This window comes from Festucalex cinctus, chromosome 18 (genome assembly GCF_051991245.1).
Source record: "Festucalex cinctus isolate MCC-2025b chromosome 18, RoL_Fcin_1.0, whole genome shotgun sequence".
Taxonomy (NCBI): Eukaryota; Metazoa; Chordata; class Actinopteri; order Syngnathiformes; family Syngnathidae; genus Festucalex; species Festucalex cinctus.
Genome location: NC_135428.1, coordinates 8,251,446 through 8,266,665, shown reverse-complemented (window position 1 = coordinate 8,266,665; position 15,220 = coordinate 8,251,446). Strand labels below are relative to the sequence as shown.

Here is a 15,220-nt window from a genome sequence, read left to right as displayed (position 1 = left end):
TTTTGTGGACAATTTATGGTAATTTTCGGGATTTCTTCTTTTTTTTGGACCTTTTATGGTTGCTTTTTAAAATGTTTTCGTTTGTGCTTTTTTTTTTTTTTTTAAATACATTCTCCTGACATTTTGCAATGTTGTATACATTTTACGGTATTTTTGCGGGATTTCTTTTTTTGTTTCTGGATATTTTAGTTCACATTTTCTTTTCTACCTTTTATATTTTAACAAATATTCTGACTTATTTGGAAATTCCCAAGGTATTTTGTGGTAATTTTTCTAATTTTCTAATTTTTAATTTTTTAAAGTTTTCTTTTCTGCCTTTTTTTTTATACAATTCGCTGGCATTTTTGGCAATTTCATGGACATTGTATGGTAATTTTCTGGTTTTCCTCTTTTTTTCATTTTATGGTCACCTTTTGTCATTTTTAGTTAACTTAAAACTGTTTCATCTACCTTTTGTATCTCCTAAAAATGTTAATTAAAAAAAAAAACATAAAAATTTGGATTCAGACCATTTTTTAATATTTAATTATTAATTTTATCTACATAATTAATTTAAAGAATATATTATCTAAAAAATAAAATAACAAAATCTGTAAAAAATATTAATTTCTACTACTTTCTTTTTTTTCTTTTTTTCCCCCAACATGTGGCTCTAGAGCCGCACGTTGCAGACTCCTGGTCTAATGGCAAGGTGCCCCAATACATCATCAACCATCAAACCCCCCTTGGTGATTAGTTTCCAATCTGGAATATACATCAGAAAAATCATAAGAGAACATGCTAAACCACACACAGGAAGAGATTTGAACCCAACTGTGAGGCAGACGTGCATCTATGGAAACAATTCGGTTCAACCCTATTAGAAAAGCAAAAAGAAACTAGCTGGCGATGTAATATCAAAGATAATAAAAAACATGGACTGATGTTTTTGTATTCACTAGTTAGAATAATACCAAAAGAGCATGTGCGAAGTTTACACTGAGAAGCAGGAAGCTGGCATAATCTTTCGGATCATGCATTTTTCCAAAAGCACAAAAATCTACCGGTAATGTTTTTTTTTTTTTTACTTGCCGTATGACATCAAACACATTCAAGTTGAGAGGATTTGCACTGAAAACAAGTGTTGAATCCCTCCTCATCCTCAGACACTTCTTTCGGAATGTTACCTTTGTGTCTGCATTCAAAGCAGATCAGCCACTGACCACCTCTGAGGATTCAGCCACCGACCGCACTCTCAGCGTTTCTGCCATGTGCAAATAAACACCGAGGATTGAAATTCTACCAGAGTCTTTTAAAATTCATTCTATCATCAAACAGGGGAAGGTGGACGCAAAGCCCTGACGAAGGAATAACTGCTTAGTAAGGGGAAAAGGGCGAAAAGATGCGGGCAACGAGCCCACGGGGGCAGCGGGGAAATGGGTTTTCCTTCAGGTCCACAATCACATCCAGGGGCCCCGTCTCATTTCTATGGCAACCTGGAGGCCATTATCATACTTTACCTTTATTAAGAAAGGACTTAGGTTGACGGGGGGTGCAAAGGGAGAGGGGGGTCATTGTGGTGGATTTTCTCTCTTTACAGCAGGAATGCGGAATGAGACAGCGTGAAAGAGTATGAAAGAGACTTTGCAATGGTGAAAGACACGTACTGTATCAGAGCTTAGAAATGTGCTTCCTTTTTTTTAATACTGTATTATGCATTTCATTGGAGCATATTAAATTGAGTTTCTCCAGGTCACAATAACGGTGGAAAAAGTTTTGAATTTATCTTGGTCTTATTTTTTTTTTATATCACAAAACACTGACATTTGAATAGGGGTGTGTAGACTTTTATACCCGCTGTATACATGTCAAGAGGGTCAAGCAAGGTTGAACATACATTCAAGTTATACTATTTAAAAAAAGTAATAATTTGTGTCTTTATTACAATAAACACTCAAAAATCTTCCAAAAAAATGTTTTCGCAACAGAAAATGCTCTTCCCCAACTGTTACAATTAAAAATGACTTAGTAAAATGAATAATTAAAGATCCAACTTTATCATCTATGTGGTCTGCCACCAGGATTCCTTAAACACTTCCACTTTACAGCAATTCAACGGAACACATTTCCCTGACAGTTTCCACTTTTTTTTCAATTGAGGCATCCCGCTATAGTATCACACCCTCAATTCGGTGATCGCTGACAATTCTTTCCCAAATGTTTTGCAAAGGCAGACTGGTTGGTTGTATAAACGTGTGGCTATTGGACAGACTGACATTTAAATTTCATGATTAAGAGGCCTGGCACAATACATTCTTCCAAATAGTATAAAAGAAGAGGTTGAATGCCAGCGAAGATTGTCGGAACATATTTGTCATGGTTAGGCTTCAGCGGAAAGAGCTCGAGACTTTGCTAGGCAGCTTTAGTCAATAAAAAGGGATGCATACAGTTTGATTCAGATGTACTTGGACAATGACAGGCTTTTTATCATGTTGCCTTTATAAACCAACACAAAGGATGGGAAATATAACACCCGAGATAGGACCACAGTTTTTTTTTTAAGTAGTTGAACAATTGATGAAATTTAACAAAAAGCCTTTGCATACACTGACTGATACTCAATGAGATCAAAAAATTGAAAATTTCGTCCTTGGAAATGCTGTACAAGTCTACAGTATATAAAAACAATTTATTAGAAGTAGTAGCAACTATTTTTTTTTACATCGTCCCTTCTCTGACCATTTTTTTTTAAACTAGCCTTGCCAGATGTTTCAAATGTCAATTTTAAACAATGCCATGAGCCGCTGAAAAATGGATAGTGGGCCACAAATTACCCCCGAGCCAAAGTTTGGACACCACTGCTCTACTTTGATTTCACGGCAGACATCTGCTGCTTGTTTGTGGGTCTTACTGTCTTCAATTTTGTTTTCAGTTCGGGAAAGGAATGCGCTAATGGTTTGCGATTTGGCTATTTGTCCATTTATGGACAATTCCTTTGCCTTCAGGTCTGTATTGTGGTTTAGAATAAACTATATTTCGATTCTAGGGAGGTAAGGTGCTTCACAAGATGAACTTGAACTTTTGAAGACATATTTGATGAGTTATTTCATAAGCTAAAATAAAGTTAAATCAAGTCCTGACGTCATTTCCAATGGTGGCGTTATGTCAAACAGGACGTGCAATTTAATTAAGAAAGAGGGGGGTGTCTAAATTGTGTAACTACAGGAGCTTTGGACTGGATGAGTATACCCACCGGGTGAAGGACAAATAATTGGTAACTCGTAAATCATGGATGTCTCTGATTGTTGTTTGTCCGGTGTTTTTTTTTTTCACCTCGAATAGAGCCAGATTTAGCTGATTTTTTTTTTCCCCCCACAAGTCACATATTACTGTCTAGTCATAATGACCTTTTTAACTAATATGACAAACTGTATTTATTTATTTATTTATGGGTCGAAATGTGTGCATTAATTGAGTTCTTTTAAAGTTTCTTTAACGCCACTAATTTTCTTTTTAACGTGCAATTAACAACCGCCCCTTACTTGGAAAGCCAGTACTGGAGCAATTCCAGTTGCAATGTAGCAGACAAATCCATGTCAAAATTTTAGCAGAAATAAATTGAATATAATAATACATATATTTGTGGAGACGGGGGTCAAGTTGGATTTTACCATTTTTAAAATGTGCAGAATTTTACACGCTACTTCATGTTAAATTTTAGATAGCTCTTAATATGAAAATAAAAATGCAGAGCGGTCAGCAACGTCTTACAAATGCAATTATGCCATCTAATCGTTCATCACTCGTTTTTCTTTTTCATTTTAACTTAATTTTATGAATTATTATGAAATTACTGTACCAATAACTAAAAGATGCAGCCATATTTCAATTAGTTTAACATTTTCCACGCCTTTTATGTGAACAAGGGTATGCAAACCTAGAATAAAATATTTTATTGTACATTTAGAACAGATATAAAATTTGATATTAATTGTGATTTAACTATTGAAGTCATGCAATTAATTATGGTTAAAAAAAAATGTAATCGCCTGACACCCTTTTTTTAAGTGTAGTGCGCAGATAGTTAGTTGGCAGTCTGCTTTCTGCTGCTACTGCTAAATTGTGCGTGCGTGCGTGCGTGCACATGCTGGGTTAGTGTGACAGTGCATTAGTAGCCAGAGTCCATTCGCTCCGTCCCCAGAGAGACCAGCGCGGCCATATTAACATTCTTCTCAGAAAGGCCACAGGATCTCCTCTCAATGCTGTCTGACTCCAAACAAAAGTCGTGCGTGTGTGCGTGTGTGACAGAGACAGGCTGGCGGTGTATGTAAGATGAGGAGGACAAAACTGGGAGAGTGAAATGAGGGAAAGGGGCTACAGTAGGAGGACCTGAGTTTCATTGTGTAGTATTGATTTGTCCATGAGGCTTTATCAACACAAAATTATGCTAATAAATACTTTTAAATGAAATATTTTGTATTCAATTCAATACCATTTCCCGCAATTACCGATAAGCATTACGTAAGCACGGCTTCATGTTAAGAAGTGTTATTAGGAATTCATGTGCAGCTCGCGTACTGTTTCTATTTTTTGCCTGTGCACTTCCATGAATGTGCTGCGCTGCTTTTAAAAAAGCAGTAATATGAGAAAGGGTCTTGGTAAAATGTGATTATACAGTAACGTGCAGCGCTGGTGCCTGTGTGCATCACTGTCACGGGCGGTAGCAAGTGCAGACAATTGACTTCCTATGCATAACTGCAACATCTGGTCTTCATTATTGAGAGGCTTCATGTGAAAACTGCACCTTGTCATGCACTCTCCTACAATCTACTCGCTATAGTTTTTCACATGCTTGACTATGACTGTAATAAAGCTGAAACGTATTTGAATGCAGAGAAAAAAAATCTGTCTATCCTTATGATTAGCATTTTTATACAACCTAAGAACCATATCTCTTCAATGTACATGTATAGTATGTAAATATAGGCTGTCAAAGTAATATTTGGTTGCACCACATATAGGCGATGAATTGCTAAATGCAAACTAAGCATGTTGATTACAGCAAAGGCAGCGTTTGTCGAAAAAGAAAACTAGCGCGGGCAAACGCCTGACGCCTTATTTCGTCCGAGCGCTGCAGAGGCGAGCACTAACAAGATGGCGGCGGTCTGCAGCAGAAAGACTAGTGAGCTCTGTCCAGCGAGGGCAGACAAAAAACAAAACAAAACACTGTGAGCTGCTGCTGATGGCACCCAGATGCCAAGGATCACAGTGATTTGGAGCATGTCCATTCCACAGGGCGGGGTGGACCCAGTGGCGCCCCCCCCAGGCCCCTTCAACTAGAACATCCCTGTTCTCCGAACAATAGAATCGCTGCCTCCCAGACAGAGCTGCAACGCTGCAGTGATAAGGGAACAGGAAGGAGGGAAAGCGAGGGGGAGGGGGTGGGGGGGGGGGGGGGGGCACGTAAGGTAGAAACACCTGCCTCCAGTTTTGCTGCAGCAGCCAAAAAGCTGGCGACACATGCAAAAGGAAAGGACGGAGCCATCTGAGGGCATCTCAGGACGCTGCTTTAACACGGGAGAGAGAGGATATAGCTGGAGGGAGGACAGAGCGCTAACACGAGCACACTCGCTTGGATGTTGCGCCCTCAAATAACACATCTCCTACTAATGTTGTCATGAATATTTACAAGTTCCCTCGGCATCAAACAGTGACGTTTGCGGCGTCAACTAGGCTTGCGCAATTAACGGAAATTTCATCGTGATTACAATTTTGGCTTCTCACGCTCAGAAAAACAATATAATCGGAAAAAAAAAAAGATTAATTTATGTCGAACGGTGCAGTTCATACTTTGTGAAAGCACCCTGAATGCACTGTGTTGTTTATAAAACTAAACACACAACAACATGAATTACACACATTGTACATTTAAATACAAGACATATTGGAAACATCAGCAGTGCTAATGCTAGCAGTCCATGTACAAAATCCAATTACCGAGCTAATAGAAAATTAGCACTTAGTTCCAAAAAGTGATATTTCTTCAAATAACAAATATTAGCATACAAAATCTGTAGGAACACATACGGACAGGTAATAGAACATTACCCAAAGGCATTATTTCTTCTTCTACTCTTGTACTCAATGTCAGTGTGTATTCCATACATATACAGCACCACACTGCCCTTAAGAGGCCAACGCTTGCACAGTAGCAAAAGCTGGTATTAATTAATTTATTTTATTGCTATTATTTTAATATCTTATTGATTTACTTTGTTACTTAATTTGTTTTTACTTGATTTTTAATTTGACGTCATATATAAAATGTGACTTTTGGTGACTACTAAGTTTTGAAATCAATGAATAATCATGTTTATTAAATCATGATATCAATCAAACATTATTGTGATGATTATTTGTTTCCGTAATTGCACGGCTACATCTTTTTCTTTTTTTTTTTAGACAAATTCTGACATCAGAAACGCTGATTGAAATAATGTAACCACTTCCAAACGTTATCATTCTTAATATATTTAACTATAGTATAATAATATTATTACATTTCTTAATGTAGCATCTTTTTCCCCCCCCCTTTCCTGGTTGGTTGGAAGAAATCACAAACCCCCCATAGGAAGGAATGCCACTATGTCCCTGCACACACCCAGCGTAGTTACCAAATATGGTCCCTCCTCTGTAACCTACTGTTGCTGAGCCATTTGCAGTTGTCAACAAAGTGAGCAAGGGAGTTTGTTTACTTTTTGTCTTTGTTCATTTCAAGGTGTCACTCCTCAGTGTAGAAGTAGGCAAAATATGATCAAGCTATTTTTGCATGGTTCTCATATTATGGCAATTTATACACAAATATAGAAAGCAGTTTATATTTTTGTCAAGGTTTGTATATTTTCTGCCTGTGGTAGCACTAGGATATTTATAGCAAACAATGACATTGACTTAGTGCAGTAAACATTCATTTAAAGTGTTGATCATGTCTAATATAGGAATCTCATCAGTTTTGTGACCCAAAAAATTGGTTATAGTTTTTTTTTTTTTTTTTTGCTTCCACAAGATTGCTTACAAATCAGATTTCACGTGTAAAAAAATGTAAATGTCTGAAAACTCTCAAGTGAGAACATGTTATGGTTGACATAATGTCCACATAAAATCTTTGTATGACCATAATACAAATAAATCTACTAATTGCATATTCACACACTTGACTACTATGCTTGTTATTGTGTGATCACTTACCTGCATGGGGTCAGTCAGGATCAATGCTCCTTATGGCCACGTCCTCACAATGAACTGAAAATAGGCTGTAGAATTAAAAGTCAAAAAAAGGTTAAGTGGTGTGGGACAGTATGGCGTTACAGATCCATAAAAGGCATAATTGTGTCACAAGCCTTCTTCAATGACCACAGTAAAGAAGTGGAAAAGGTCAAAGCTGCCCCAGGTACCTTCACTGCATCGTCATTAGTGCATCCCATCAATCCCCACACCACTGCTGTAGATCACTGAAAGATTGTGACTTACACAAAAGGAAAATACAGATCTGTGAGAGGTGCTAATAGAGGAGAAGGAAGATCACAGACCGATTACAGAAACAGACATTTGCCTGCAGACACATTTCAACACATGCCAATAGTTTCAGGAGAACTGAGCACTGAGGCAACAATTCGGAAAGTGCCATGCTGGCTGACTTGAGTGAAAAAAAAAAAGAAAAAAAAAGTGAAATGTTGAAAATGCTGCTGATGCTCTTGTCCTACAAGCCAGCTGCATGTTACACACGTTTTATTGAAGTCGTTTAGCGTCATTCGGTCATACCTGAAAATGTGCTCTTCTGTGTATCCTTTGCACACGACAAAAGACGATGACTGTCATGAGGTCAAACACATTTGTACTGAGCTTTAAGTTTCACGCTCTCAAAAGTACTTTGTGCTGCTCTCAATGTGAAGCACGGGGGAGTCATTAATAGTAATACTTACATTAAAAAATAAGTTCCGTAATAAGCTGCACAGCCATAAATAGAGTTTACACATCACCGTATGCGCATTGCATTCAAATTCACTGAAATATTATTATGCCCACAATATGTAGCCGCATATCACCCCACCCCTTGTGGGCATCCCTCCATTTTAGTCACGTGTCCTTCATAGCCACATTCCTCCATCCACCCCACACGCTGTGCTTGCCTCAGGGTCCAAACCCCTCCTGAACCTGAACGAAACCCCAATTCTTCCATTTGACCCCTTTCCACCTTGCACTGTGCTCAAATTAACGTTCACCGTCACCGTCACGCCTCGCTTCCTAAACGACACCGTCCCTTCTTTTGTTGCGCTTTCCGCCATCTTAGTGCATTTATTTCTTTGGGTTTGTTTTTACGATCGAGATGTGTGAGTGCCCCTCGCAGCTCCCGAGAACCCAACCCGTGCACATCACAGCAAAACGTCACAAGTTAGGGTCTCAGGGAATGAGAGAGGTACAGATTGCTCACGCCTGGCCCTGGTTATGCAATTTCGCTGTGCGGCATGACGATGGCTTTGACTGGAACAGACAATGGCAATTTCCCTCTCTCTCTCTCTCTGGCTCTGCGCACCCTTTTGCTACTTAAGTTTGGACCCACATAAGGCACAATATATTACATTTTCATGTGGAAGCGACAAACTGATGCAGGCGGTTTTGAAACTTACAGCAAATGACTGCACACACACCCAGAAAGACATCGCTAATCACATGACATTCACGAGAACGCCTCTGCAAAAGCAAAAGCTCGGAGTGAGTGGAGCACGGGTAATTAACGACAAAACGTGTGAAGCCTGCAAGCATGCGAGCTCTCAGGTGACAAGGGCATCAGTAGCACGGATAAAAACAAAAAATGATCACCAGGGTCTTCCTCGAACTGAGGAGGGACCGAACTCAAAGTGTGAACCATCAGAGCCTGCACCTGTGCCATTATGGAGCTCTCACTTTCCCAAGACGAAGGCTTATTCATGCAAGCTTCCGAGGAAGGATTACAGACAACTCACCCGGCTGCCGCAGTCATCTCTCTGTGTCTCCCCATCCTAGCAGAGGAAAGATGAGGATGTGCCCCGACAAAATGGAACGAAAGGCATCTAGATGAGCAAAAAAGGCGAGAGACAGGGGGGGGGAAGAGAGAGAGAGAGAAAGAGGGACATTTTAGGACCGCTTTGCTTGGCTTTGTTGAAACGGATGAGACTAGCACATGAAGCAGATTGCCGCTGTCTCGCCGTCTGCTGCTCAGACATGCAGGACTGTACCATGTGCAGCCAGTGAGAGAGAGAGAGGGAAATACGCACAAAAGGGTTAAATAAGGTGACCGTGAAATAAAATGCAGTTTTTAAGACTGTTGATGTATATTAACAAACTATGCAAGCAAGCTTATGTAGAAACAGGAATGATGTCAACTACAAGCAACTCAATCTACTTAGAGCATCATTATTAAACTAAAAAAAATTCCTATGTGATGCTTTGCGGTTGGCAGAGGCAAACACAAGGGAACAAAGAGTACATGGCTGAATCCGTGCAGCTATTGCAAATGCATGACAAGTCATGAATATGAGCTAGGACAAAATGAGGCGGCGAGGAGTCAAGAAATGCGAGTCTTTTGTATGCATGCTACTAAGTTGACAGCCGAAGCAAATGCAGCCACAGAGGCACATCCTCATACAACCGAGCCACTAAAATACACGTGGCCACACTTCCTAGTTCCTATCCTTAAAAACAAACTAGGAATTTACACAAAAAAACAACAATCATGGAAAAAATGTGTCGAATGCCTGTTGCTGTCTGCTGCTCCTCGCTTTTCCACCACACATGACAGTACCACAGCCTTTCTATCCTTCGCCCGGTGCTTCCGTCTTGCGTTATCACACCTCTGTGGTTTGTTCCCTTCTCCTACCTTCATAGATTACAAGTTCAGGTCCCCGGGGTAGAGAACCTAGGGAGCCTCACCATGCCTGCTACATGCAGCATCGAAACAGCCAAAGAAGCGAAGGCGAAGAGAAATAAATAACCTTTCATTTCCTCACAGCTGAAATCACTCAAGACTCAAAGGGCCTAATATATGCAGCAAAGGAGCGATAAAGAGGGAGGGACAAAGAGAAAGCGAGAGCATGTAGAAATAGGAGACAAAAGAAAAACATGGAAGGATATGTTTGTCTTACAACCCGTTTCTTTTTTTCATTTCAGAGATCCAAAAAATAAATAAATAAATCAGAATCCTTCCCCGGTCGGCAAGTCCGCTATTCTGTTCCTGTCTGTCGCTCCTTCTGTGTGTGTGAGAGTGCAGTGCCTATTACAGCATGTGTGGAGAAAAAGGAGGGCGGGAACATGACGGGGAACTAAGGGAACACGACTGAGAGATGAAAGGAGGGCGCAAAGGAGAGAAAATGTGAAAATTCCAAGTGCGGCGGAGGGAACATAAAGCTGGAAGTTGGAGGTGACGGTCTTAAACTGTAGCAGTATTAAGTGCCGTAAATCAGCGGCGAGGGCTCATGTGGCAGACGACATGGTAGGGGAGCAAGACGAACGGGGGAGCAGAGGGAATCCTGCCGTCGGGGTTTCTCTGACGGACGACATTTACGACTGAGATCAGCGACAGCAGAAATATTGCATGAGTGGCCCACACATGCACACCATCCACACACAACCTTAAAATGGCATCATAAGAGTGTACATTTACAGTAATAGTCAGGATTTAAAAATAATTGTTCTCAGATGTTCTTTATTACTTTTAGTAAGACATTTTTTTTTTTTTTTTGTGGACATTCTGACACATTTTGACAGCTAACCTCAGCTATTTATAGATTATTAAAAAAACAGGGATGGTCAAGTACCAATAAAACTAGAAAGAAGAAGAATAGAAAAAAATGTGTTAATTTCATGCAATTTTAAGAAAAATGCTATCTTGGACTTTCTCTAAAATTATTTATTATTATTTGATGTTTATGTATGTATGTATTTATTTATTGATTTATTCACTTACCTACTTATAGTTATTAATTTATTGATGTAAATTTTATTTACTTGTATACTTTCTAAGTTTGTTTTGTTCTTGTTTTACTTCTTTACCGCATTAACAATTTTTGTTCAATGTCCAGCACTATGTATACAGCGATATTGTTTTAAGGTGCTTTAAAAATAAAGTTGAGTTGAGTTGAGTAACGATGTGTAAGAAACTACAGTAGAGTCATGTTGACTGTAAGTGACTGCTCCCTGGCTGCACACTGCAAACAACTGCCCCGTACAGTGGGCCCCTGCTTCTTTCTGGCCCAAAGAACCCAACGACCCCCCACCCTCCATTCATCCCTCCCCACCTTCATCGAACCCGGTGGCCTTGAGACAGAGAGCGAAGAGTTTAAGTGGAAACAGTCTTTCATCATCATACCACTCCCCGGACTGCACATCTGCACACAGCAGCCCACCATTCTGTCCAGAACACGAGGGGTTTGTTTTATTCTGTAGATTTGTTTAGATAAAAGCTTTTATGGGGGTATAATATAGAATTTAGCTGAGCTTTGCTTTTTAGCATGGCCATGAAAGTGCACCAGGAAGATTCACAGTAATTTGTTTACAATCCAAAATGTTAAACCGCTGGTTTGCAATAGGGGAGTCAAAATTAATGCATTAATTTTGAGTTTATTTAAAGTTCCTTTAACCCCACTCAATTTTTTAAAGCACAATTACTTGGAAAGCCTGTACTGAGGGAATTTCACTCGCAGCGCAGCAGACACGTCCACGTCAACATTTAGCAGTAATAAATTTAATAATAATGCATATACTTGTGGAGACTTGGGTCAAATTATATTTTACAATTTTAAAAATGTACACAATTTCACAAGTTAAAGATTAGATAGCTCTTAATATGAAAAGAAAAATGCACTGAGCTGTCACTGTCTTACAAATGCAATTATGTCACCTAGTGGCAGAAATATGACATCACCACAAATCAATATCACACTTGTTTTTTTTTTACAATACAGTACATCTTTTTATTTTATCTCAATGTTATGAATTATTATGAAATTACCAACCAGTTCAGGGTGTACCCCGCCTACTGCCCGAAGCCAGCTGTGATGGGCTCCAGCACCACTGCGACTCTTGTGAGGAGCAAGTGGTTAAGAAAATGGATGGATGGATTATGAAATTACTGTTTCAATGACTAAAAGATGCAGCCATATTTCTATTAGTTTAACATTTTTTTCCACTTGTTAACAAGAGTATGAACATTTAGAAAAAATATTTTATTGTACATTTAGAACAGATATACAATTTGTGATTGTTATAACTATTAAAGTCATGCGACTAATTATGATCAAAAATTTTAATTGCGTGACATCTCTAGTATGCAAGGCTGCTTTGCTTAAGGTTACATATCAAAGGTTAAAAAAAAAGAAAAAAATTAAGGTAACATAACACAGATTAAAAAAAAAAAAAAAAAGAATCGTAGCAGGAAACAAGATGGTATTCGGGTTCTGTGGCTTCCTTGGTTTGATTCCGCGAAAAGTTATTACTGGCTCATTGGATCACAGCAGAGGAAATACATGGTGAAACTGACCATTGCATATAATTGGTCGCCAAGACGCAGTTCTTCCCACTGCGGCTGTAAGGTGGTTCCCCTCAGCTGCATCTCTTTCATTAAACCGGCCCACATAACTTGCTGGCTGCACAGTATGTCGGTGCTGTGTGCCCAAATGCAACATTTTCTTCCGCATTAATTTCCTTAATTTCATCCTAGTCTTTACAATACACACGCGTTGGGAAATTTTACGGCTAAATATGATAATAAAATGAAATGCCTAATCTAAGAACGGTGATAAGAATCCCTGTGAAGAGAGGCGGTTCCTCAGGGAAAGCTAGGAGGCTGTACAGTTATCTCCTGTGGTGTCACTCTCAACTATACAACCTACTACCTCACCCTGCGGACCACTCATGTGAAGAGCAGCAAGGATACTTTGCAGCAGAGATCATTTGTTGCTGCTTTATGATGAAACACAAATGTAAGCTTTACATGAGCACTATTTTGCTACATTGACCTAGTGGCCTCATTGAACTGAATCTTCATTACATTGTTATGAATTGGCGCACAAAGTCATTCTGGCAAGCGCGATATCTGCCATACAAATGATCCCAACTTTCAAGGTCATTAAAGGTCACTGTGATTTAAACTTGACTTTGAGCTTTGTACTGAAAATGAATTTCACTTCATACGGTCCTGTTAAAACGTGACATGATGCACTTTTTTTTTCGAGAAATTCGCTGGCCAGGTGTTGCTTCTGCCAAGGAGACACATACCTGTAGATACGAGCTTGTGCAGCCTGTCACCACAAGTTCGGATCTACGGGTTTGTGGCAGCTGACATTTCAGGAGCACATGAAAACGTGAAGAGAAATTCTTGAATCTGTCAACATTTTTTTTTTAAATATTAGTCAGGTGACTCACGAGAGTCCATTGTTTATATTTTTGTTTAAAAGCGGCACCTAGTTAAAAACAACAAAAACAGTGCTGAGGTGTTGATATCCAAATCAGATGCTGTTATATAAAATCACACTAATATACACTAAACAGGCTCATGACTGTGTTTTGATCAAAATCCTGTTTCAACATTTATTATTCTGTATAAATATTGTTCACATAAAATGTGAAGCCCTAATTATTAATCACGTGAAAATGGGAAACAAAATAAGCATGCCGGAGGCTGTTAAAATGACCTTGAACATTTAAAATGTTTAAAAATATTTCATCGCTCGATATTTCACAAAAAAAAGACTGAAAAGTGAAAAAAATTAATTAGCCGTGAAAAAACAAAAACAACATACATTCTACAACTGAAACTGTTAAAAATAAACAAATGCTTTTTCCTCGTCATATGTGTAATTGTATTTATTTTGCCTTTACTACCTGGTATAAACTGAGAATAGGTCTGACCAAAATATGTGTAGACACAAAAACACCCTCTGCGGCGCACACCAGACTGAGAGACGCAAGTATTGCAAATGGCCAACATACCAACGGGGCACAAGCTGGACAACTGACGCTCAAACATCCTCTGGTGTCAAACGGACTCCGGCTTTGAGATCCAATGCAGGCCAGCGTTTCAGCGTAAAGCAACAAGCCTGAGAGCAAACACACAATTTGACGTTAACACTATCAGAACCGAAAAGTCTAACATCAGCTGCGAATAAAAGTTTATAAAACCTGAAATTCAAACAGTTAGATCACCTCAGTGAAAACTACAAACACGAAAAAAATTTCAGTAAAAGCATAAAAATAAATGGCCAAATAACATGCAAAAGTAAGAAGGGAACATCCCCTCTTATCCTTGTTACGCCCTCCTGAACTGTTCTTCAGTCTCCATTTTCCGGGTACAAAATCCTCAAATTGTTTTTAAAAAAAAACAAAAAAACAAAAAAAAAAAGGTACGGCAAGAGAGAAATGGCAAAAGGTTGTAAGCAGTAAGATATGAATAAGGAGGAGTCGCAGAGCTGGCCACAGAGAAAGTGGAATTTGTGACTAGGCAAAGGGTGGTGGTGTTTTTTTTTTTTTTTGGTGCCTCATTTTGCATGGCTCTTTGGGATCCCAGCAGGATTCTTGGCTGCAGCTCCGTCTCTCCTTAGTGCAGCAAAAATCGGATATATTCCTTTGTTTTTACGAACAAAAATACTAATAATGCATAAAATTAAGAGATGGAACAGAAAAGGGTGAAAGTGCATGGCGCATAAACGCCACGAAGCAGAAGCAAAAAACAAAATCACATTCAAAATAAAGGCGGAAAATGTTTTTTTTTTTTTCTTACTAACATTATCTCCCAAGTACGAGCTGTAAAATGTGCCTCCTCTACCACTACTAAGCAGCAAAAGCAGCAGTCAAAGCCTTTCCAAATCTACGCCACGTAGTGAGAGAAAGAGAAGCAAAACACTTTTTTTCCTCTCTCCAAAATGGCTGAGGGCCGGGCGAAAAGCAGCTCTGAGCATATGAGAGCAAGAGCGGTGCTCCCCGTCCCACATCGGGGAGGGCTGGGCAATTCGGCGAGCATCTCTCGCCGGGTTCCCTCGACTCGCTCAAAGTCTTTGTCCCATTCACGCCGGACCGAGGGTGTACAGCTGGGTCGCCGGGCCATCCGAAATGGTGCAACGGTGCTCAAGGAGGATTAATTTTTGTCCCTCATAGCAACATGCTGGTACCTCAAGCCTCTTTCAGAGCTGTGTGCGTCTTGTTTTATTGT

The 15,220-nt window shown here is 39.4% G+C and overlaps 1 protein-coding gene across 1 annotated transcript in view; it reads right to left on the bottom strand.

The window, feature by feature from the left end:
* Positions 1-8,446: 8,446 nt before the first annotated feature.
* The window catches only part of LOC144006459 (uncharacterized), a 34,443-nt gene continuing 27,669 nt past the window's right edge, over positions 8,447-15,220 (bottom strand). The window contains exons 5-6 of the mRNA XM_077505314.1: positions 14,005-14,111; positions 8,447-9,089 (exon numbers count right to left, since the gene is read on the bottom strand). Of these exons, the coding sequence (XP_077361440.1) occupies positions 9,039-9,089; positions 14,005-14,111 (158 nt within the window). The 3' untranslated portion in view covers positions 8,447-9,038. The remainder of the gene's footprint in view (positions 9,090-14,004; positions 14,112-15,220) is intronic.